This window comes from Spermophilus citellus (assembly GCF_964194105.1).
Source record: "Spermophilus citellus genome assembly, chromosome: 2".
Taxonomy (NCBI): domain Eukaryota; kingdom Metazoa; phylum Chordata; class Mammalia; order Rodentia; family Sciuridae; genus Spermophilus; species Spermophilus citellus.
In genome coordinates, this window is record NC_138183.1 from 1,506,922 (window position 1) to 1,529,622 (window position 22,701).

Here is a 22,701-nt window from a genome sequence, read left to right on the forward strand (position 1 = left end):
CCGTTGGTGTACAGGGATCAGAGGGACCAGACAGGGCAGTGTAGCAGGACAGTGCTAGAAGGTTCTCCTAGGTGCACAGTAGCTCTGGGAAGCCTCTGAAGGGCTGGGCTCCCGGGGGAAGCCTGAGTCACAGATCCACCTTGAGGCCCTGCATGACAGTATTTTATGGGGTGGAGGGACAGGCTGATGTCCCCTTCACCCACTGGACCCAAAGCAGGGTGGCAGCCCTCAGTTAATGCACCCAACACTTGCTGCAATGTCAGCGGGTGAGGTGGGGGTGGATACACAGACGTTTGCATATTTTTCCCTAGGTATGTTTAATGTGTTCCAAGGCAAAAACTCTGAAGCACAATCTATGGTGACGTTTAATCCGTGCCTCTGGGTTTTGAGCCCTACACAAGCAAGACCTGGTACAGTGCAGGCGATAAAATAGCTCTTACCCAAAGAACCAACAGCTTCCTGCTTCCGACATTCACACTCTCTCGCCAGTCCCAGGCTCCTGGGGGGCCCTCACCAGGCCTCACCTTTTGGTGGCTCTAGCTCTTTGTCACCAAAAGCCCACCTCATTTCACCCGACAGGCTCCCGCCCCGACCGAGTACAGTTTTCCAGCCGGCTCATCTTCCATGCATCAGGTCCTGAAAAGAGGCCCGACCCCGCGCAGGCAGCGCTGGGGTGTCCTCAGTCCACGCTGGCAAGCTCAAAGGCACGAACTGCCGGCCCGGCGGCTCTGCAGGCTGGACGTCCGGAGGCACGAAGGTGTGGACACGCAAAGAGGGGACGCGGGCCGGCGGGAAGCCCTCCCTCCGGCCGTCACGCAAACCCCACGGGCTACCAGGAGCGAGCTCAGCGGGGTACTGCGCACCCCACACTTCCGCCAATCAGCCGCAGCCTTCCCGTGGTGCTCCGCGCCGCCGGGGCGGGACTTCCGGTGCGCGGCGCTCCACTTCCGCGACCGCAGGAAGCTTGGTATCTTCGGTCGCTTGGGAGACCGTGCGGCAGTGAAGGCAGGTGAGGCGCAAGCAAAGGGAGGGCGGGCGGCGGGATCGGGGCCGCCCGGCGGAAGTCGCGCTGTCTTCAGGAGCGGACGGCCGAGTCCAGGAGGGGGCGGGGCGGCCCGGCGAGGCCGCGTGGGCGCCGAGCGCGCGTCGGCCTGGGACCCGCTGGCCTCCCCGGCCCCTCGCCCCGGCCCAGGGCCAAAGTGTCTCCAAGCCCGTGCTTCTGCGGCTTCCTGGGGTTTGTCAGTCCCGCCCCAAGGGGACTCGTGGCCCCGGGGAGCAGCTGGGGCTGAGTGGGCTGTCCAGTGCCCGCCGTCTTCTGGGGAGTCTGTGAGCTTCTGCGCTTTGAAGGGAGAGAGGACCAGACAGCTGGGAAGGCCGGTGGCTCCTGACGCAGGAACTTGTGTCCTCGACCTCCTTTCTGCTCGGCCTGAGCAGCGTGGGAGCGAGCGGGATGAGAAGTGGCGCTCTCTGTGCAGCACAAGTTGCCTTTCCCTTTTGGGCCGGGCTTCCATAAGAACACTGCCTGGCCAGTGTGTGCTGCAGATCTGGTTGGCTTCTCGCTGAGTTGAATTCCAGGTTTAAAAGAGGTGCCTTAGCAGGAGCGACTCAGCCAAAGGGCCCCCACTGGCACATACTCTCTTTTACTGCAGGGCAGGACCCTGTCAGTTCTCATCAGGGAGAAGCCATGCCAAGGGCTGGGAAGGTTTTTCTCTTTGTTTTTGATTCTGGGTGTGTGCTTATGTTTTCTAGAATATTCTCTGCCAGTGTTTTATTCTCCCACCCTTCTCTCTTCCCAGCTTCCTTCTCCCTCCAGACTTTACTCACCAGTGTTCCCTGCACAGAAAAAGTTCCCTGTGCTTCAGCAGATAACTGGTTCAGTGTCAACACTATCACCTGCTATTCCAAGGATGGAGATAGGGCAGGAAATGGGCAAAGCCTTGCCTCTGGGAGCCTGCTTTCCAGGCCTGTTAATGGCAGTAGCCTAGTTAACCTTGTTTCAGTGATCATTTGTTTAGTGCCTTATGTGCCCAGCCCTGCAGCTCTGGTCACAGGTTCATATTTCACGGGAGCTGAGCATCTGGTCTTAGGCTGCTGGTGACATGGCCCTGCACTTTCTATACTAGGTGACCTTTTTCCTTGTGGTTGGACCTAGGAGCAGAAACCATGCAGGTAGTCTGTCCATCCCCTGCCGATACTGCTTCTAGCCTTAGCTGGCAGGGGGACATTGATAGGATGTTGGCCCCTGATAGAGCAAAGAGCAGGAGTTCTTGGGAGTGCAGAAGGTTGCAGCTCTGGGTTTCCCTAGGCTGGGCCTTCCCTCTGGGGAACCCAGGGCAGGATTCTGCCATCCCCAGTAAGTATGTGTCTGAAGAAGGATGGGTCCTGGCACTTTGATGGTTGTTTTGGGGTTTGGTTTTTTTTGTTTTTTGTTTGTTTGTTTGTTTGTTTGTTTTGGGGTTTTTTTTTTTGTTTGTTTTTTTTTTTGGTACCATGGATTTAACTCAGGGGCACTTAACCACTAAGACATATCTCTAGCCCCTGTCCCCCCACCTTTTTGTGTGTGTATTTTACTTAGATACAGGGTCTCACTGAGTTGCTTAGTGCCTCACTAAGTTACTGAGGCTGGCTTTGAACTTGTGATCTTCTTGATTCAGCTTCCTGAGCCTCTGGGATTACAAGTGTTGTTGGTTTTTAACACCTCATAATGTATTGTGGAGCAGGCAGAAGTCATGGATGTAGATGCTGAAAGGGAGAAAATAACAAAGGAGATAAAGGAGCTGGAAAGGATTTTGGATCCCAGCACCTCCAACATCCATGTGGAGGTTTCAGAATCAAGTCTTGATTCGGATTCCGATGCAGGTAAGCCTAGCCATCCTAGAGTGTGGCTGAAAGCCTGTGCACCCTCCAGGTTCTTTTCAGCCTCATGCTGCATGACCAGGTCCTATTTCCTGCCCAGAATAGCCTCTGCCTTTTCCCCAGCCAGAGAGTTAATCCCAGTCCTTTGTTGCTAACTAGCCCATGGGCCTGCTGGTACCCCATCTTTGCTGCCCTCTGGCCTTGGGCTCTAGGGCCCTCTGGGTAAGCATGCTGTCCTGGGAAGAGAGGGTGGGCCCAGAGCTGACTGTCGCATAGACATCCAGGATCTCTTCTATGGGCTCTCCCACAGTCCTCTAGAGGGACCACTTTCCATTCCCATCATTTCCATCATCACCCTCCAGTACAATGTATTTGTTTCCAACAGATTCACTGCCCAGTGAAGACTTGGAAGCTGTTGACCCCCCAATCCTGGTAACTGCTACTCGCCCTTGTTTATTTTACATTGTAAAATTAGTACATGTTTTGAAAACAAAACATCAGAGAGTATTTGTTGTTAAAATTAAAAATTGTCCCCAGAAACAGCCACTGTTAAAAGCTTAGTGGCTGTGCCTTCAGCCTTTTTCCTGAGCTGCTGGGATTACAAGCGTTGTTGGTTTTTAACACCTCATAATGTATTGTGGAGCAGGCAGAAGTCATAGATATAGATGCTGAAAGGGAGAAAATAACAAAGGAGATAAAATGCTAACTTTGTTTCTCCACATCATGCACCTGTCTGCCCCCTCAGCTTGTCTGCTTTTACCAATCTGAATAATGGGATTGCTTGAGCAAAGATGAGCATCTAGAACAGCGCCTAGTAAACCCCTAGGTTTGTCAGTTGTTATTAATCATTTGGTGTCTATTTTGGAGTTTTACTTTAGGAAATTATTGCAGTTTGCTTATTTTCTCAGGTTCATAGATAAAGTCCTCTTGTATGTTTGAGGGCTGTATTGGCCCTCCTCAGGCAGAGGACACAGTCCTGAGGGCTTTGGACCATCGCCCCCTGGTGGGTGCATTGGTGTCTCCAGCTCTGGGCTGTGATGCTCTGTAGACAATTTCCTCCTCATAACCTGTAGCAGGTGGTATAGAGAGAGAAGCAACATGAGCTAGCGTGAATTTCAGTGTTCACAGGAACCTTTCTTTTAGTAATTGGAAGCTACTTATTTTCTCACAATGGCCCTACTTCAAACAATTGGATCTCCCTTTGTTGTGGATCAGGAATAGTGGTTGGGGATTCCCACAGACATGCCCTGCCACTCACCTGAGTCACCTCTTGGGTCCACATTTGGTGATGTTGCACTGGAGTTGTCTCCATGTCCCAGGTGTCCAGTAGCTGGAATGTGGATTTGTGTCGAGGGCTGTGGGGAGGGGAAATACCCCTATATCTTATTTCTTCATTTCCTGTTTCTGGCTCCTAACTAGGAAGAAGAAAGGTGGGGTGAGGCCAGCAATGATGAGGAAGACCCCAAGGATAAAACCCTCCCTGAAGACCCTGAGACTTGTCTACAGCTGAACATGGTCTATCAGGAGGTCATCCAAGAGAAGCTGGCAGAGGTCAGCTTGCTTTTGGCCCAGAACAGGGAGCAACAGGTAGGGTTGCCCATGCATGCTGACCCCCCTGATCCTGAGAGTCTGCACAATGATGCTCCTAGGACAGGGTTTTGGTTGGTCTGCTCCCCAGCCACCTCCCCTGTTTGTCCCCACATGGCCTGCAGTTGGCCTTGTTTATGTCCCAGGAGGAGATCCTATGGAATCTGGCTGGGTCCAGAGGCCCCAGGGTGAAGGACGGCAAGAGCCTACCCCCAAACATGTACATCGGTCACTTCATGAAACCGTACTTCAAAGACAGGGTCACTGGAGTGGTGAGTGAGTGAGGCCCTGCTTCTTGTTGGCTGGGCTCAGCACCCTATGGGGAGGGGCTCTCATCTCCACAGTCTGCTGTGAGTGGTCTTAAGTTCCCTTTGGCCCTTCAGGATGATGTGATCCAACTTCCTCAAAACTTTGCTTTATCTTATGAAAGTCAAGGTCTTCTTCCTGAGAAGGCAAACCATCAGGGGCCTATTTCCCTGAGGTGGCACCATGGGCAGTTAGGAAGTCTTCCATGTGGAGGTCCCAGTGTTGCTCTTAGCAGGCCTGGGCTCCTTGTCGGCCGTCATGGAGTCACTGAGTCCCCCACTGTGCCAGTTGGCTCATATGCAGCTGTTAGCTCTGGCTGCAGAGGTCTAGTGTCTGGTCTGCATGTGAGCAGGCACATGAGCAGGCTGGGACGAAATGGCTTGAGTCCCAGCCTGGGCCCTGGAGGTGTGTGCTAGACCCTGCAGGTGAATGCAGCCTGGTCTGCCACATGGTGACACCATGCGCTCTGACAGGGGCCTCCTGCCAATGAAGAGACACGAGAGAAGGCTGCTCAGGGAATCAAGGCTTTCGAGGAGCTCCTGGTGACCAAGTGTAAGAGCCCAGCCCAGCCAGTCCTCTGAGTGTGGGAACCCAGGAGGCCTTTCCCATGGCCCTGCCTCTCCTAGGCCTATTTGTCCTGTGGCCTTATGTGCTCCCTCAGGCTTTGAACACTGGGACTGGCCACTTGACCTCTTGCCTTTCTCTTGCTGGGTGGGTTCTTTTCAAAAAAACCTGTCACAGGGGCAGATGTGGACCACCCCAAATCCCACTAATCCTGCCCTGGCTGGAAATGGTCAGCCCTGTCAGACCTGCTGTGAACTTGGGGTAGGGCTCAGGTGAGGTCCTTTGCTAGACAAGAGGGGCTGGCATCTGGGTTGCATCTCACTGCTTGACTGGCATCCACAGAGCCTCAGCACAGCTTCCTCCTCTGGAGGTGGGACCCGTAGTGATGCCCAGGGTTGCATTGGGTCCTGGGGAGTGTGTGAGACTGCCATGGTTTTGCTCCTCTGCAGGGAAGCACTGGGAGAAAGCTTTGCTCCGAAAGTCAGTGGTGAGTGACCGCCTGCAGCGCCTGCTTCAGCCCAAGTTACTGAAGTAAGTGGGAAAGGCATAGGTCAGCACAGCTTTTCTTGCAGTGGGAAACCTGGGTAGCCATATGGGCTCGGCAAGGTCCAGCATGCATGTTTCCTCCCTCTGCCACAGCCCTACCATCCCCAGAAAGATGCTGGTGCTTGAGCTTTACCCTCCTCTGGAGGAGGTAGCCACAGACATTGCTGGCTCAGGCAGTTTCTTCTCTGGGCCTCTGTTTCCCTCATGCATGAAGCCTGCTCTCTAGGTCTGCTGGTGGGAGTGTCACATGGCCACAGGGTATCACAAAGTGCCACCTGGCTATGCATGCTCAAAGGGTGCTGCTGCTTTGATAATTAGGTTGGAGATAAAAGTTCCTGCCAGAGCTGGGGTACCAGCAGATCCTCAGGCAGTGCCAGAGGAGGAATCACAGGGTCTGATCTGGACTGACAGTCCCTTAGCCCCAGGTCCCCAGTGCCTGTGTACACCTATTGCATGGAGGAGGGAGGATGATGTCTTTTTGATGGAGCAGATGGCATTTGGCATCAGGAGCCCTGGGCCAGACCAGGGGTTGCCGAGTGTTCACCAGCCCCCTCATGGATTGTATATGGTGAGGGTTTGTGGCAGCAACACACATCAAGTCCTTCTTGAGGTTGTGAGATAGCCAGTGCTTCCCTTCCTGGCCTGAATCAGGATGTCTGCAGCTGTCTGCATCTTGTGCACCCAGGTTTGCATGGTCGTCCAGGCTCTGAGGCACTGGCAGCAGGTAGCTACCACCTATTTCCACAAACACATGGCAGCTCTTGCCCTGGATGATACTGTTCTGACTGTAGGTACACCCCAAAGGGGGTGCACAGCTGAGGCAGGAGAAAGAGCATTCCGAGAGCCAGTCCCTGGCCCCCAGGAGCATGGCACCATCCACAGCCTGCTTCCATTTTGCCTTTCAGGCTCGAGTACTTGCGCCAGAAGCAGAGTCGGGTCTCCAGTGAGTCAGAGCAGCAAGCCCTGGAGAAGCAGGTTAGGGAGGCAGAGAAGGAGATCCAGGACATCAAGTGAGCCAGGGCCTTCCAGGGCTCCGGGGAGAACCAGCAGGCCAGGTATGAACCTAACACCCTGTCCCTCCCTCAGCCAGCTTCCAGAGGAGGCCTTGCTGGGGAACAGGCTGGACAACCATGATTGGGAGAAGATTTCCAATATCCACGTGAGTTGGACTCCGGCAGCTAGATGTGGGTCACATTTAGGTGGGCAGGCCACACTTTCCCTGGCCTCTTAACCCCTCAAGTCAAAGGCACATCTAGCAGTTGAGAGGAGCAAGCAGCTTCGTAGGCCCCTCGCCACTGGTGTGAGGCAGCTCTTCTAAGGTGGAAGTTTCTAAGGTTCCTAGCTTTGCATGTGAACCTATCTCTGCATTTTTTGCTGGGCAAGGCCTTGTGAGCTGGATAGATTCCACTTATTTCTGCCCACAGGAGTGGCTGACAGGCAGAGTAACAGCTCAGGCCAGTGCTGTGTCTTGAGTGTGCTTGGAGTTGGTAACCCCAAAAGACTCTTTCTTGTTGGCACAGTTTGAAGGAGGCCGCAGTGCAGAGGAGATCCGGAAGTTTTGGCAGAGCTCTGAGCATCCAAGCATCAACAAGCAGGAGTGGAGTGTCGAGGAGGTGGAGCAGCTGAGGGCCATCGCAGCTACGCATGGCCACCTGGAGTGGCACTTAGTTGCAGAGGAGCTGGGGGTAAGGAGCAAGACATGAATTCATTCCCACACCACGGCCTGACTGGCCTCCAAGGGCCTCAGCGCTCGGATCCTGCTGCAGGCCCTGACTGCAGTCTCTGCCGCAGTGAGCAGCTGTGCTCCAGGCTTTCTCCTCCATCAGCCTTCTGTGGAGCTTATTTTGTTGGTATTTTCTAGTTTCTTTTGAGTTCTTAGACTGTTTTTCTGCTCTCCCAGGTGAGGTAGACAGCTGAAGAAAGGCCACAGTTCTGAGAGCAGCCTAGTGCAAAATGTCCTTTTTGTGGATTTCTAGAGAATCTTTAGTTTCAGTTCTTGTTGTTTCTTGGAACCCAGGTTTTTCTAGACTTTGGTTTTTCATTTTTAAATAGGTCTCTGAAGGCCTCGCTGTGCTTGTTGTTCCGGTTATGTTTTTTGTTTATGATCCGGTAATATGCTCTGAAAAATCTTATTTTGAAAAGTTATCACTTTTTTTAAAAATATTTTTAGTTGTAGATGAACACAATTTCATTTCATTTGTTTCTTTGTTTGTTTTTGTGTGGTGCTGAGGATGGAACCAGTGCCTCACATGTGTGCAGCAGGTGCTCTGCCGCTGAGCCCCAGCTCTAGTGATCCCTTCTTATGGCAGAGCACATGGCTATCGCAAACTAGCTAGACTTGCCAAAACCTGTGTGTTTGTGTGAGAGAGAAAGTGAGCCATACCCCAGCCCTGCTGTCCACCTGCAGTCTTCCTTCCTCGGCCTCCTGAGTAGCCAGGATTTACAGGTGTGCACCACTGTGCCTGCCCAAAATGTTTAAAAATTAAAAACATTTCTTGAATTGGGCACAATGGCTCATGCCTATAATCCCAGTGACTCAGGAGGCTGAGCAGGAGGATCACAATTTTAAGGCCAGCCTCAGCACCTTAGTGAGACCCTGTCTCAATTTAAAGAAGCAGAGTGGGGTGGCGGGGGGTGCTGAGGATGTAGCTCATTTGTAGAGCACCCCTGAGTATTTGATCCCCAGTACTCCTCCCACAAAAACAAAACAAACAAACAACAACAACAACAACAACAAAAAAAAAAAAAAAACGCATTTTCCACTCTGAGGGCCAGTCAGGCAGGTTTGGGACTGAGTGTCTTACTTTCACTGGGTAGACAGCTGAAGAAAGGGCACAGTCTTGCCTCGGGCAGTGTGTACCCATGCACACAGCAGACCAGGTTTGGGAGGACAGTATTAGCAAGGCCCACATCAAGAAGGTTGGCTGTGCAGCAACCCAGCACAGAGTCATGCCAGCACGGCAGCGAGGGCACCTCTGGGCTCACACCTCACAGCAGCCTCAGAAGTGTTTGAGAGGAAAGCTTGGAAGCAGACCTCAGGGCTAAGCACTGCCATCCAGCCCCAGGAGTCCTCTGCTCAAGAGCTTGCTTTGAAGAAGAGGGTTCATGTTATGGGAACCTGTCCATAGAAGGCCAGTTTCCCATCAGGAGATAAGCATCAGTTGTGTAGCTAAGGGTTTGTTTGCCGGATTCTCCCTCTTGGTGTCTGGAGCTGTGGATGCCACACCAAGCACCATCCCAGCAGTGCCCATCTTGGAAATCAAGAGCTAGACGGTATCAGCAACAGGCTTATAGATCTGTGAGGCACAGGGTAGCTCTACTCCTTCCAAGCTGGGTGTTCCCTTCCATCAAGTGTGGGAGTTGACAGGGTGGTTTAGGTATTGTTTGAAGTAGCCTTTGACTCAGTATAAATGGTGGAGCCCTCTTCCAGGAGGCTGATGTTTTCCTGGTCCTGGGTAGCGAGTCTGGTGTCGCTACCTAGGAGCTACCTGTAGGAGCTAGAAGAGGAGAATGCTGGTTCACAGAAGCACGTGCCCCATGGTGCTCAGGCCCACCTGTCCCAGAACACTCAAAAAACATTCTGGACATCCTTTCATGTGCAGGGCAAAGCCCAGTAACACTTCTGTGCTTTGTTTGGCCTTGGGAAGACCAGCCGCAGCGCCTTCCAGTGCCTGCAGAAATTCCAGCAGCACAACAAAGCCCTGAAGCGCAAGGAGTGGACAGAGGAGGAGGACCGCATGCTCACCCAGCTGGTGCAGGAGATGCGTGTTGGGAGCCACATTCCCTATCGCAGAAGTGAGTGTGCCATATGCCCTAATAGTCTGAGGCCCCACGAGGCAGGAAAGGGACTTGCTGGGGCAGTTCACCTCTGTGCTTGTGAGAGTTTGGAGGGAAAACAATGGCTGGTCGCCCCAAGTACTGCACAGTGGGATTCTTAAGGGTCAGAGTGACTTCTGTGTGCTCATTTGGATGCCAGGCCTCTCAGCCCCACAAACCCTCTATCCATAGTTGTCTACTACATGGAGGGCAGAGACTCCATGCAGCTGATTTATCGGTGGACCAAGAGCTTGGATCCCAGCCTGAAAAAGGGGTTCTGGGCCCCAGAGGAAGATGCCGTAAGTTTCTGAGCCTGAGGAAAGTTGTCTTCAGCGGCCGCTATGCTTGGCATTCGCATCTGAGCCTGACAGGCTCTGGATAGTCAGGTTACAGCTGTGACCAGAAGGTGACATTTGTCTGCCTTTCCCTTCCTATAGAAATTGCTTCAAGCTGTTGCCAAATATGGGGAGCAGGATTGGTTTAAAATCCGGGAAGAGGTGCCAGGTAGGAGCGATGCCCAGTGCAGAGATCGGTGAGTTGCATAGCACCCAGGTGAGGAAGGGCTTGTTTGGGTCACTCTCCTTAGGCTACAGGGCAGGCCAGATGGCTGACCCAGGAATGCTGTGCTGTCAATGAGGAGGGTGGGGCCTAAGAATCTCTGCATACCAGGATAAGCTTTGCGTTTTTTTTTTTTTTTTTTTGTGCTGGGGCTCTCTATCACTGAGCAACACCCTCAGCCCTTTTTGTTTTTTTATTTTGAGACAGGGTCTCACTAAATTGCTGAGGCAGGTCTCAAATTTGCAATTCTCCTGCCTCCACTGCCTGAGTCACTGGAATTATAGGTGTGCCCTGGCATGCACAAAATATTTTTTTACAACCCAGACTTAGAAGACATTTGTACTACTGGTCACTACGATGCTGGCTTCACGTGGCAGCTCTTGGTTGCTAGATCTCCTGCCCCAGAAAGCAGGTGGGCAAGGCTCCAGGCAGCTACTGCAGCCTGCTCCTTTCTTCCCTCATCTGTTTAGTAGCTCATTGAGATGTAGTTCCTATACCGCACAACTCACTCTTTTGAAGTGTGGAGGCCAGCAGTCTTTATTGTACTCATGAGCTATGTGGCACCACCACAGGACTTTTGACAGTCTCATCACTCCAGCAGCCTCAGTGACAACACTGAGCCTAGGTCAGGAAACAGGCACAGCTCCAAAGAATGAACACAGGTGGCCGATAAACACATGAAAGGAAGCCATCATCACTAGTCATCACCAAAGCAGTCAGAACCATAATGAGATACCACTTCACACCCAGTAGGCTGAACGTTATTTTTTATTATTTTTTTTTAAAGAAAGGTGGGTGTGGTGGCATTCAACCTGTAATCCCAGCTAGTAGGGAGACTGAGGTAGGAGGACGGTGAGTTAAGGCAAGCCTCAGCAACTTAGCAACTACCGTGTCTCGAAATAAAAAATTTAAAAAGGGCTGAGGATTAGTTCAGAGATAGAGCACCCATGAGTTCAATCCTCAGTACTGCTAAGAAGAAAAAGGAAAAAAAAAAAAAAGTACTGGTGAAGATGCAGAAGAGTTGGAGCCCTTGGGTCTGGTGGGGACTTGGGGTGGTGCAAAACCCGGCAGCTCCTCCATGGTGAGCAGGGTTCTACCCTGTTCAGTCAGCTTTTTTGCTGTAGTGACTAAAAAACCCAATCAGAACAATTGTAGGGGAAAACAAGTTTATTTGGGGGCTCACAGTTTCAGAGGTCTCTGTCCGTAGAAAGCTTGCTCCATTCCTCAGGGCTCTAGGTAAGGCAGAACATTGTGACAGAAGAGTACAGTGGAGGAAGGTGGCTCGTGTGATGACCAGATAGCAGAAACTCCACTTACCGGATACAAAATAGATACCCCAAAGGCCACGCTCCCAGGGACCCACCTCCGGCAGCCCTACCTATCCACCTCCAGCCCCTACTCAGTTTATCCCATCAGGGATTGATTCAGTGATTGGGTTAAGACTCATAACCGAATCATTTCCTTCTAAACCCTTTTAAACCTTGCATTGTCTCACACATAAGCTTTTGGGGAACACCTCACATCCAAACCATAACATACCCAAACTAATGAATAGATACAAAACATCAGTAGATTTTAAAACATTTTGTTGTAGATGGACATAATACCTTTATTTTATTTATTCATTTTTATGTGGTCCTGAGGATTAAACCCAGTGCCTCACATGTGTTAGGCGAGCTCTCCACCAGTGAGCTTCAAACCCAGCACCCACAAATGTCAATTTCTTTTGGCCATATCCTGAGGTTGGAATTGCTGGATCAAGTAGTAACTGTGTTCAGCCTTTTGAGGAACTGCCATACTATTTTTAAAATGTGTTCCCAGCACAGCCTGGGGTCTAGTAGTCCACATCCACACCAGTTCTTGTTTCTCTGATGGTAGCCATCCTAGGGGGTGTGAAGTACTGCCTCGCTGGCCTGGGTTTGCGTTTTCCTGATGGCTAGCTCTGTGAGACATCTTTGCATGATGTCTCTGGGTCAGATATACACATGTATATATGCACTTATCTTTGTTGAAATCTTTTGCCCATCTTTAAAATTACTTGTCTTTGTGTTATTGACTTATAAGAGTTCTTCACGTAATCCAGATAGAAGCCCCTTATCAGATATATGATTTGCAGATAATCTCCCGATCTGTGGCTTATCTTTCTGCTTTCTTTGAAGTAGAAAATTATTAAATTTTGATAAATTTGTTCATATTTTCTTGTGCTTTTGGTGTTATGTTTGAGAAATCATTACAGAAGCTGGACAGCTGTGGAAAGTATCTTGGCATCTAAATTGTCCCTTTGTTTCCATGTCCCTTTCAGATATCTCAGAAGATTACATTTTAGTTTGAAAAAGGGGCGATGGAATGCAAAAGAAGAGGAGCAGTTAATCGAATTAATAGAAAAATACGGTGTTGGTGAGTTGTGGAGGTGTTCCCTCCTCTAGATCCTGCCAGCCTGGAGCTCATGGTGAAGGCTTGCAGATCCTATAGGCCTATGGCTCACTGCTGCCTGAGATTAGCTCTCTGGCCTCATTTCTCACTGTCTTGACAATGGTGGTGGTCTCTCCCATTACAAATTTGGGGGGTTTTGTTGTGTTGGTTTGGGTGCTGGAAATGGAAACCCCTCATGCCTGCTAGCAAGCCCTTAGCCACAGAGCCACATTCTGGCTCCCCTTTATGAGTTACTGCATGTTCACTACAGGAAATCCAGAAGTATAATAAGACAGCCACCCGGGCCCGAGGCACTGCTGTTGCCGTGTGCCCAGCACCACTTGCCCTATGCAGCTGCTACTCAGCCCTTGCCTGGTCTTGTGACCTGCTGCTTAGCTCACTGTGGCAATTGCACTGACCACTCTCCTGCCTTCAGTGGCTACATTGTATTTCCCTGGAGTGCAGAACATACCTTATTTAATCAGCCTTCTCCTGACAGATACTTAAATTCTTACTACTACTTTTGTGATTTTTAGCTCAATCTTCACATTTGTAATATCTCCTCAGAGTTATCCTAGTTAAGGAATTGCTAGGCTTAAGGACATCCAAACACAAAGACTCTTGTCACCTGTTGTCACACTGCCCAAATAAAGCAGCTCCTGGTTTCCCTCCCACCCAGTACTACCTGGAAGGGGGCATAAATCCCTGGAATGTCCAGTGTGCATGGAGCCTGATTATAGCAGATTGTGGGAGACCCACGTTTAGAATGTGTGGGTGACTTTTCCTTCTTGGTTGCATGTTTGCCAGTACTTCCCTGATCACCCCAAGACTCGGGTGCTGCCAAACTGCAGGTGCACCAACATAAGTGACGTCTGCTCCTTGCCAAGCCTAGGAGGCTGTGCAGGAAGCCCTTCCCCAGGAGCCCAGGCTCAGCTCCTGCAGGCAGCAAGCCCTCTTTCCAAGCTGATGAGTGTGTCCTTGGAGAGAATCAGGATGAAGCTGTTTCCATGTGGTTTTGCTTTTGTAGGTCACTGGGCGAAAATAGCTTCTGAACTACCCCATCGCTCAGGCTCCCAGTGTCTGAGCAAGTGGAAGGTCATGGCTGGGGTAAGACATCTGTTTGGGGAGCTTTCCTGAAAGTCAGACAGAAGGCCCCATCACCTGGAGTACCTGGGGGAGGGGAGGGGAGGGGCCTTCAGTTTCTGGCCCTGGCATTGGGTTGTCTCCAGGCCAGGGGCAGAGGGAGACCAGCCTGGTCAGCAGCTGCTTTCTACCCCTTGAGGTGTTCCTGTTTGGGGGCCTGTCCTTCAAACCTGGGCAGCAGAGGCCTCCAAGTGACCCTTTCCTCCACTCAGAAGAAGAAGAGTCTCCGGAGGAGGCGACGGCGGCCCTGTCGCAGAGTCCGCTGGAGCTCCGATAGCAGCAGCAGCTGTAGCACTGGAGGCGGCAGCAGCAGTAACAGCAGCAGCAGCAGCGAAGACCCAGAGACAGAGCTAGAGGAACCCCAGAAGGGCCTCAGAGGGCCACTGTCCCCAAAGTACACGGTGCCAGACATGGACCTGTGGGTCCCTGGCAGGCAGAACACCAGCCAGCTGCAGAGGGGAGGGGCTGGGGGCTGCTCAGGACACCCTGCTGCCTTCACTGGCCCTTCTAAGGAGTCTGATGCTACCCAAGGTTGCAGTAGGGAAGCTTCCAGCACAGCCTTGGCTCCTCAGGAATTGAACCAGAGAGAGGCCCCTACCGGGATCCACAGCCCCATCCTGAGAGGTGTCCAAGACCCACACTTGGCAGACCATCATCCAGCAAGCCTGGAGGAGCCAGCCTCTGAGGTGGGTTCCAGGCCCCTAGGTGCACCCCTGGATGTATGCAAGGGGAGAAGTGGGTACCCTGTACTCTTGGTGGCCACTGAGGCTGGTGTTCAGTGACACTGTGGCAGCCTGGTCTGTGGCCTAGCCACCAGCCATGTTCCTTCATTGTGCATTAGAAAGTTCTTTTTTGGGCTGATGTTAGAATTGCCCATGCCTTTGTAGAGAATAGCAGCCTCCAGTGTTCCCAGCTCTGCTTCAGAGCCCAGGGGAGACCTGCTTCAGGGCCATGGCTGGGTGGGCACTTGGACTGGGAGGCATTTGTGAAACTTTACATCCAAGTCAGGGGACGAGGAGGAGCCATTTTCCCCCATCTATGTGACATCTCCTGTGCAGGCTGGCCCAGCTAGTCACGTACATGGACTTGTCGCCCTCTGTTTTAAAAGAGTTGGGGCACTGGGTACAGAGCAGTGGTGGCTGTGGGGGAGGCAATGGTGCCCCAGCTGCCCCTGGGTGGAGCACAGCCCACAGCAACACCCTCACCTCGAGGGCCCTTTCTGGCAGCCTCTCTCCTGGGAGCCAGGCCTGCCTGAGGGCTGCACGTGTCCTGTAGCAGACCTTCCCAGCGTGGAGTGGCGCCCATGGCCTGCAGGCTAGGCTCTGGCCCAGGGAAGTCCATAGCAGCACAGGCTGCAGGCCCCCACATCCAGCCTCCTCTCCTGGTCAGGGTGGACAGCATCTGCTGAAAGTACCCCTGGTGACAGTGCAGAAGGTGCTGAGGACCAGTATGGCCGTCCAGAACCGCACACTGGTGAGGGCCCAAAGCACTTACATCCTGGTATGAGTGGTCTCTTTCTTGTCTGTGACCATACATCGAGGGAGTTGGGGATACTGTGGCCCTATTGGCCAGGGGCCCAGGTGCCTTCTTCCTGCAGAAGGAGAGGCTGAGGCAGCCATCCCCACCTGACTCACCCCCAGGGCCTGGCCCTGGTGACGGCATGGCTGGGCCTTACCTATGGCAGCTGAGGCATGGAACCTTCCAGAATGGACAGCAGCACCGGAGACATAATCTGCACCGGAGGCTCCTCGAGCGTAGGCTTCTGTTGGCTGTGACACCATGGGTGGGTGATATCGCCCTGCCCTGCGCACAGGTCCCCCCCAGGCCTGCAGCTGTGCACACTAGAGGTACTACCCATGTACTGGGAGCCTCCTGGGGGGCTGAGGGTGGAGACAGGGTGCCTGGTGGTCTATCAGGAATCTGAGAAATGGGCCATGCCTGGGGTCAGGCTGCTGGGAGGGGCAGAGGCAACTGTCCCCACAGGTTTGAGGAAACAGGGCCAGCCTTCCTTCTGCCCTTGCTGGTCTTCCTGCTATGTGAAGGGACAGCTGTGTGGGGTTCTTTGGGTAGTGGGAGGGCTTCTGTCCCTTGGTGCTTGTGTGGGACAGGGTTCTGGCTTCTCCTTGCCCCTGCCTGTACCACCTTGAGAGATCTCGGACTCCCAAAGGGGACCTTGGTAGCTGGAGCTGTTTCCCTTGTGTGCCCTCAGCTAACACCATCAGAATGCAGTTAGAGCCCGCCCGGCTGGCCAGCACCCCAGTGTTCACGCTGCTGATTCAGGTGAGCCACCTGAGCAGGAGGCTGTTGGCTTTCTTCTTTTGGTGGAGACTTGAAGTTTGCCAGGGGTTTACTTCTTGAAGTCTCGTTATCTAAAGTTCCAGTCCTTGGAAACAGTCCTCTGGGGTCTACAGCTTTCAGCAGATAAATATGGAAGGGGCAGCTGGTCATTCCATTTAACCCCTTGTGTAAAATGGGGATAGGCACCAGAACCCCAGGTCTAAGTGGAGGATGAGCGAGAGGGAGGAGGCCTGGTGCACACTCAAAGGCTAACCAGAAGGAAGGGAAGGCAGCCTTGGACTGGGGCAGCCCGAGAACCTAAGTCCAATCTGAGGGGACCCGAAGCTCTGGTGGCCTCCAGCTGGCTCCAGCCAAACCTTGGGCTGTGAATCTGATCCTGAGGGCAGTCTCGTGGGGACCACAGTCGGAGCCGGGCCCCTCCTACTAATAATTTAGGCACTTGGACCCTATGGGGCTGGGGAGGGGACGTGCCCTTACCCCAGTGTCCCTCAGCTGTTGCAGATCGACACTGCTGGCTGCCTGGATGTTGTTCGTGAGAGGAAGACCCAGCCACCCACATCACTCCAGTCTGGCACCCAGGGCCTGCCGCCACATCTTCTGCAGGTAGCAGCCTCAGGGTCCAGTTCCCTTGGAGGAGTGGGGCCCACCTCCCAGAGCAGCCTTCCCTGCTGTGCTCCTCCAGGGAGGGAGACCTATGCATGCCCACAGTGAGGGTCTGAGCCCTGACAGGCTTCTTGGAGAGTCTCAGGCAGGTGCAAGCGGGATGACACCGAGGCATGCCAGGTTGTGGACCTTGTGCCTCTCCCAGGACACCACCTGTCCCAGGCAGAGGTTGGGAGCTGCAGGCACCTCATACTTCAGAAACTAAACACTCAGGCTTAGCAGGAGACCTGGCCCTGGAGCTGTCTCCTGGGGAGGCTGGGAACCACAAAATAGTATCACTAGTCTGAGTATCAAATACAACTTCATGGTCTCCACAGGCCACAAACCCCACGCTGCGTCAACCACCAGATGAGCTCTGGCAGGGGTACCTGCTCCTGGAGCTCACAGCATCAGGCTTTCAGCCACTGTCATGGCCCCTGAGCTCTGTTCAGAGCTGGGCTTAGGCTTTAGAAAGTGTCAAAGGTTGGACTGGGTGGGGAGAAGTGATCTGAACCCAGTGAAGACATCCTGCAGGCTGACTGTCTCTTTCCTTTTCAGGCTCCCTCCTGTGCCCAGAGCACCCCAGGTACCACCTCCACACTTCTCTCTGTCTTGGTGGGAAAGGCAGCATCTGCCACACTGGTGCCACAGCTCCAAGCAGCACAGCCTGTGGCCCTGTTGGTGGGTGTCTGTTGAATCCCACCCCGGGGCCAAGAGCTGGCTGGGCAAGCCCAGGGCTGCTGGAGTTCTTGCCTGCCTGCCCTGAGGCAGCCCAGGCATAGAATCAGGAGGCCAGAGGCTGCCTCTAGCAAAGGCTGTTCCTAATGGCAGTCACCAGTCACCCATGCCAGCAGAACCTGGTTCTGGACCTGTCCTGGGACCTTGAGGGGACAGTGCTTTGTCACAGGAGGGGGAACAGTGGGCCAAGTAGCCTTGGTCTGGAAGATTCTTAGGGTTTAGGCTAGTCTCAGGCCATTCATTATTAAGCAGGCTGGGCTGCCTGTACTGTGGTCAGAGCATTGAAGTTTGGGGGTCTATGAGGTGAAAGATCTGGCGGTAAGCAGCTGGAGCCCTTGGTCTAGAACCTGACTCCCATCCCTTCTGTGAAACAGCTGCCCACTGCAGGGGCCTCTTGATGTCCCTAGGTCCAGTGCCTGGGGCTCCCCATCAACTGTGGATGTCTGTTCCTCCACAGGATGCCCCTTCCCAAATGTGCCAACCCGGAATGCCACAAAGAGTGCCAGCCACAGAGGGAGCACAGGACAGGAGTCCTGCCAGGCCAACTCCACCTCACCCCAAGTGCCTGCGACGGCCCCACGTGGTCCCCGACCCAAGCCTAAGACTGTATCAGAGCTGCTTCGGGAGAAGCGGCTCCGTGAGGCTCGTGCCAGGAGGGCCACCCAGGGCCCAGCTCTTCCTCCCCAGCTGCTGGTCTCCCCTGTGACCCTTGGGCCCCCTGTGCTGCCAGCCCTTCAGCCTCAGGGTTCCCCAGCCCCAGGTCCTGTCTCCAGTACAGACTGCTTTGGGCCTGGGGCCCCCATGGCAGCCAGTGCATGCCCGTCTGGCTGTTGGCAGGAGACTGGGGTTTCAGCCAAGGATGAGGGACTCCCCACCCTACAAGCCTTGCCTCTCAGTCCTGCCCCAAGCCCTGGCCAGGTCCCCGTGGGCTGTCCTCTGAGCATTCTGGGGCAGTCTCAGGCCCCTACCACATCCCGGAAACAGGGCCTACCTGAGGTTCTGCCCTTTTTCCCCGCAGCCCCTAGCCCCACTCAACTGCCCATGCAGCCCCTCAACCTGACGCCTGCTCTGGGCACACACAGAAGTGGGACCCCCCTGGCAGCCAGCATCCCCTTGCCTGTCACCTGGGTGCTCACAGCCCAGGGGCTGCTCCCTATGCCAGTACCAGCAGTGGTGGGCCTCCCTGGTCCCGCAGGGCTACCTGCGAAGCTCCCACCACCCTGCTGTGAGGCTCCTGCTTGCCCCTCACAGCCCCAGGCCAGTGTGGACACAGAGCCAGCCCCCTCTTCCAGGACTGACACCTCAGCTCCCCCAACTTGCCCCCCATCCCAGAGTCCTCTAGAAGTAGGTGGTAATGTTCCTGGCGCTCTTGGAGAGGCCCAGGTGGTCAAGGAGGCTGCAGTGCCAAGGACATCTTCCCAGACCAACGGCCCTGAAGCAGAGCCCCCCCGGCCCAGCCAGCTCTCTGCTTCTGTTGGCACTGGTCTCACAAATGGCTCAGGAGGGACACTGGAGCCTGGGGGGCCTCTGGGTCTAGAGAAGCCACAATTGTCTGGGTCCGAGAAGGGGGTCTTGGATCTGAGCCTGCTCTCCCTGGAGAGTGAGGCAGCCACACGGCAGTGGCTGAGGGGACAGCAAGGGGTTCATGTGCCCCCACTGGGGAACAGGCTACCCTACCAGCCCCCCACCCTGTCCAGCCTACGAGCACTGTCCAACCTCCTGCTCCACAAGAAGGCCTTGGAGCACAAGGCCTCCTCCCTAGTGGCCAGTGGGGCAGCTGGGGCGCTGCAGGCCTCATTGGAGCTGGTGCGGAGGCAGCTGCAGGACAACCCAGCCTACCTTTTGCTGAAGGCACGGTTCCTGGCAGCCTTCACACTGCCTGCTCTCCTGGCCACCCTGGCCCCCCATGGCATCCGTACCACCCTGTCAGTGGCCACAAGAGCCAGCTCTGAGAGTGAGGATGAGGACCTCCTGAGTGAGCTGGACCTTGAGGACAGGGACAACTGGTTAGGCTGTGCGCCCAGTAGAACACAGACAAGGCCAGCAACCACAGTCCCCATCCAGGTAAGGGTGCCAGGCCCAACTGCACTTTCCTACACGTCCTTCCTGCCTGGAGTGGCAAGTTGGGGCTGATGAAGTGGCACAGGGACACTGGCTGCATGTCCCGCAGGAGGAAAAAGCTGGCCCACGCTGCAGAAACTCAGTCCTGCCACTCGGGGTCCCCCACCAAATGCTGGGTGGGTGTTGGGAAGAGCTCGTGGTAGCTGAGCTGGGCAGCTCTGAGCTCTGCCCACCACAGGCACACACCTGACCCAGGGCTTCTGCTCAGGACGTTTTCTCATCTGTGTTAGCGATACTTTTCTTTCTTGTCCCATCAGAACCTTGAAACAAAATGTTGGGGACATTGTTGTGTCCTCCTGGCTGCCCCTAGGAAGCCACAGACACCAAAACCCCTGCCCCTGTTGCCAGGTGTCAGACCTTTGTGCCTGACCAGGGTGGGCTTCAGCCTTGCAGGGGTACCTGTGGGCAGCAGCCTCCAGTGATGCCCTCCCCTTCCCCCTGAGGTGGTGGTTGTTCCCTTCCCAGGGGGGGCCAAGCCCTGTTCCTCTGCACTGTCCCTGCTGTTCCTTGCCTCAGAGCAGAAGGCTGGCCATGAAGGGTTTCCTGAAAGTGGGTTGGCGATGCCTTTGTGAGGGAGAAAGCCCCCTGTGGGCTCCAGGAAGGCCTGTTCAGCCCCTCCATGGCTCAGCTCCTGCTGCCCTGACTGGGTTCACAATGTGCCCTGAGTGAGGACAGATCCAAGAAACTGGCCTGTTCTGTTTGGGTCAGGACCGGCTAGTGCTTTCCCCTCAAGGCCCTTCTCCGTGCCCCCATCCACTGCCCATTGTGGGGGTCACTCTCATTTGTCCTTGCCTGGGCTCTTATTTCAGGGAGCTCTGGTTTCTAGCGAGGGTGCTGTTGCCTCCCACTTGGATACCTCTGATGACCTTGATGTGCTCAGGACCAGGCATGGCCGGCATGCCCGGAAGCAGAAGCCCCTGCTGTGAGCAGCAGGTGAGTCCCAGGCTCTGCAACCAGGAGAGCTGGGTGCCTCCTCTGTCGGGGAGCAGCAAAGCTGAAGCCGGGTGTGAGCGTCCACAGGTCGTTTGTGTGTATGGGCTTGGTAGGAACAGGACCAAGTCCCACAGGCTCTCTATCCTCCCACCTACCCACCCTGTGTGCTTCAAGGCCTCTGCACAGCTGTCCCCTCTGCCCATAGAATCACAAGGCTCCTCCCTCCCCTTGCTGAGTCTCCACTCCTTGGGAATGCTCGCCATCCGTCCTGGTGTCACTGATTATGTCAGCTGCCACACGCTACCTGTGTGGTTATGGTCTGCCCATGGCCTTGAGCCCATAAGAGCACTTTGCTTTTGCTCTGTCCCTGGTCCTGGACAGCAAGTGCCTTATAGGCCCTGGTATGTTTGGGTCGAGAAGAGGGAGTCAGGTCAGCCCACCCAGAGGCAAGAGCAGTTGCTTTGACCACAGGACAGGTCCTAGAGCTGGCAGGATGATGTGGGGGGAGGGTGGTAGTATCCTGGTGTTCCCGCTGGCCTTCTGTGCATCGGACCCTGGGTTCCAGTACCTTTCCCCATGTGGCACAGTGTCGCCAGCCATACTGTCTGGGGTCTGGCTGCATGTACTGGGCCCTCCTGGAGTCAAGTGCCCCCCACCATCAGTGTGCTCCTGTTTTTCAGGACAAGGACATAGAGCCCGCGCCTACCCCAAGAGCCCATCGTCCACCGTACAGGAGAAAATAGCCAGGGTCTGGAGAGCTGCTGCCTGTAGTAGGCAGGAAGAAACCCAGCAGAGTGTCCACGTTGGTTGTCCCAGGCTTGGCTGGTCTCTAAGTACAAATCTCAGTGTTCGAAGGAATAAAGTAAATGTTCTATTTTTCAATTAAAAAGCAAGACAAGCTTTTGTGATTTTGTTGTCTTAGGGTACCGGGTGGTAGACCCAGACTGCCACCACCAGAATTGTACCGCCCGTCAGCTCTGGGGATGCATGGGACACCAGCTGGCTCGGCCACAGGGTCCTCAGCCTCTGCTGGGCCTTGAGCTCATGGCCCCTGAGCTCTGGAGAGGTTAGAGAAGTGGCTCCTGTCTGTTTTGGGGAAACAGGCTGTGGCTCTGGCCACACTGGCCCCAGGCAGCGTCCCCAGGACCAGTGGCCACCTGCCTGCCCACAGTCACAGCAGCGGCTCCCTCCCTCTGGTGGTTCCTTTCCCGTGGGCATTTCCTGGCTCTGGGCCAGAGCCCAGCCATGTGCCTGCCCCTTTGCTTTCCCAGTCCTGTCTCCTCATGTGGCTTCCCACTCGCCCAGGCCTGGGACCCTCCTGTGGCTTGGTTCTCATCACTTACTTCATTTTCTCACTGGAGATTTCCAGCTCAGAGAAGTAAAAGGAGGGGTGCCTGTCCAGGTCCTGATGGTTTGGGGACCATCACAGGCACTGGACCCGCCCTTCGGCTATTAGGCTCTGCTGCTGCAAGTGTACACCGCCACCAGTATCTAGTTTTCCTCGCTGATTCCTCTGACCTGCAGGTTGTAGAGTTTTCTTAAAATTTATTTCCAAATACTTGGGAATTTTCCAGATATCTTTCTGTTGCTAACTCCTAGCCTAATTCTGATAAGTCTGAGAACGTGAATTTAACGTATATTTGTGGTCCTGGAGATCAAACCTAGCTACAGTTCAGTGGTACAGTTCCCCTGACCTTTTTTATTTTATTTTGAGTCAGGGTCTTAAAGTTGCCCAAGCTAGCCTCTAACTTGGAATCCTCCTGCCTCAGCCTCCTAAGTCCCTGGGATCACAGGCATGGCCGCTGTGCCCAGCAACGCCTTTTTTCTTCAGAATACACACCTGGGGCTAGGGGAGTAGCTGAGTGATGGAGCACTTGCTCAGTATGTGCAGGTCTGGCTTCCATCCCCAGCACTGCAAAGACAAAACCCCAGAAAAGACACCTTTATCCCTCATGTACAAATGGGATGCTCTAGGCAGGGGAGCCCCTGCCACTTCCCTGCTGTGACAGCACAGCCTGGGTCACCTCTGCAGTCGACGAGGAGGTGCTGCCAGGGCCTGGGGCTGGAACATCCCTAACTGCTTGCTCCTCCACACATGGGCAGGGCTGCTGGCCCTCTATGGAATCCGGTAGGAGAGCTGGTCTTGCAGGGTCAGAGGCCATGCAGGAAGGGAGTGGTCAG

At 54.2% G+C, this 22,701-nt stretch overlaps 1 protein-coding gene across 11 annotated transcripts; it reads left to right on the top strand.

Moving 5' to 3' along the window:
- Positions 1-963: 963 nt before the first annotated feature.
- On the top strand, positions 964-21,408 carry SNAPC4 (small nuclear RNA activating complex polypeptide 4). 11 transcript variants are annotated; one of them, XM_081262559.1, is made up of 24 exons: positions 964-1,009; positions 2,725-2,859; positions 3,242-3,288; positions 4,276-4,443; positions 4,590-4,715; positions 5,223-5,301; positions 5,763-5,844; positions 6,765-6,869; positions 6,946-7,018; positions 7,380-7,544; positions 9,507-9,654; positions 9,868-9,974; positions 10,113-10,207; positions 12,536-12,630; positions 13,673-13,752; positions 14,001-14,474; positions 15,178-15,288; positions 15,386-15,635; positions 15,998-16,068; positions 16,579-16,692; positions 17,287-17,314; positions 17,924-19,530; positions 20,397-20,520; positions 21,201-21,408. In XM_081262559.1, exons 2-23 carry the CDS (start codon positions 2,730-2,732, stop codon positions 20,511-20,513), a joined length of 4,272 nt encoding a protein of 1,423 aa, XP_081118685.1. In that variant the 5' UTR covers positions 964-1,009; positions 2,725-2,729; the 3' UTR covers positions 20,514-20,520; positions 21,201-21,408. The 11 variants fall into 11 exon arrangements, with proteins under 11 accessions (XP_081118685.1, XP_081118681.1, XP_081118684.1 ...); XM_081262555.1 differs by having other exon boundaries at positions 988-1,009; positions 2,655-2,859; XM_081262558.1 differs by lacking the exon at positions 964-1,009 and adding an exon at positions 1,016-1,234 and having other exon boundaries at positions 2,655-2,859.
- The last annotated feature ends 1,293 nt before the right edge of the window (positions 21,409-22,701 follow it).

Excerpts from the sequence above, each read along its gene's own strand:
- SNAPC4 (XM_081262559.1), top strand. The coding sequence starts at position 2,730 with ATGGATGTAGATGCTGAAAGGGAGAAAATAACAAAGGAGATAAAGGAG. Across the intron at positions 4,716-5,222 it reads AAGACAGGGTCACTGGAGTG|GGGCCTCCTGCCAATGAAGA; the intron begins GTGAGTGAGTGA and ends GCGCTCTGACAG. Across the intron at positions 12,631-13,672 it reads AATAGAAAAATACGGTGTTG|GTCACTGGGCGAAAATAGCT; the intron begins GTGAGTTGTGGA and ends TTGCTTTTGTAG.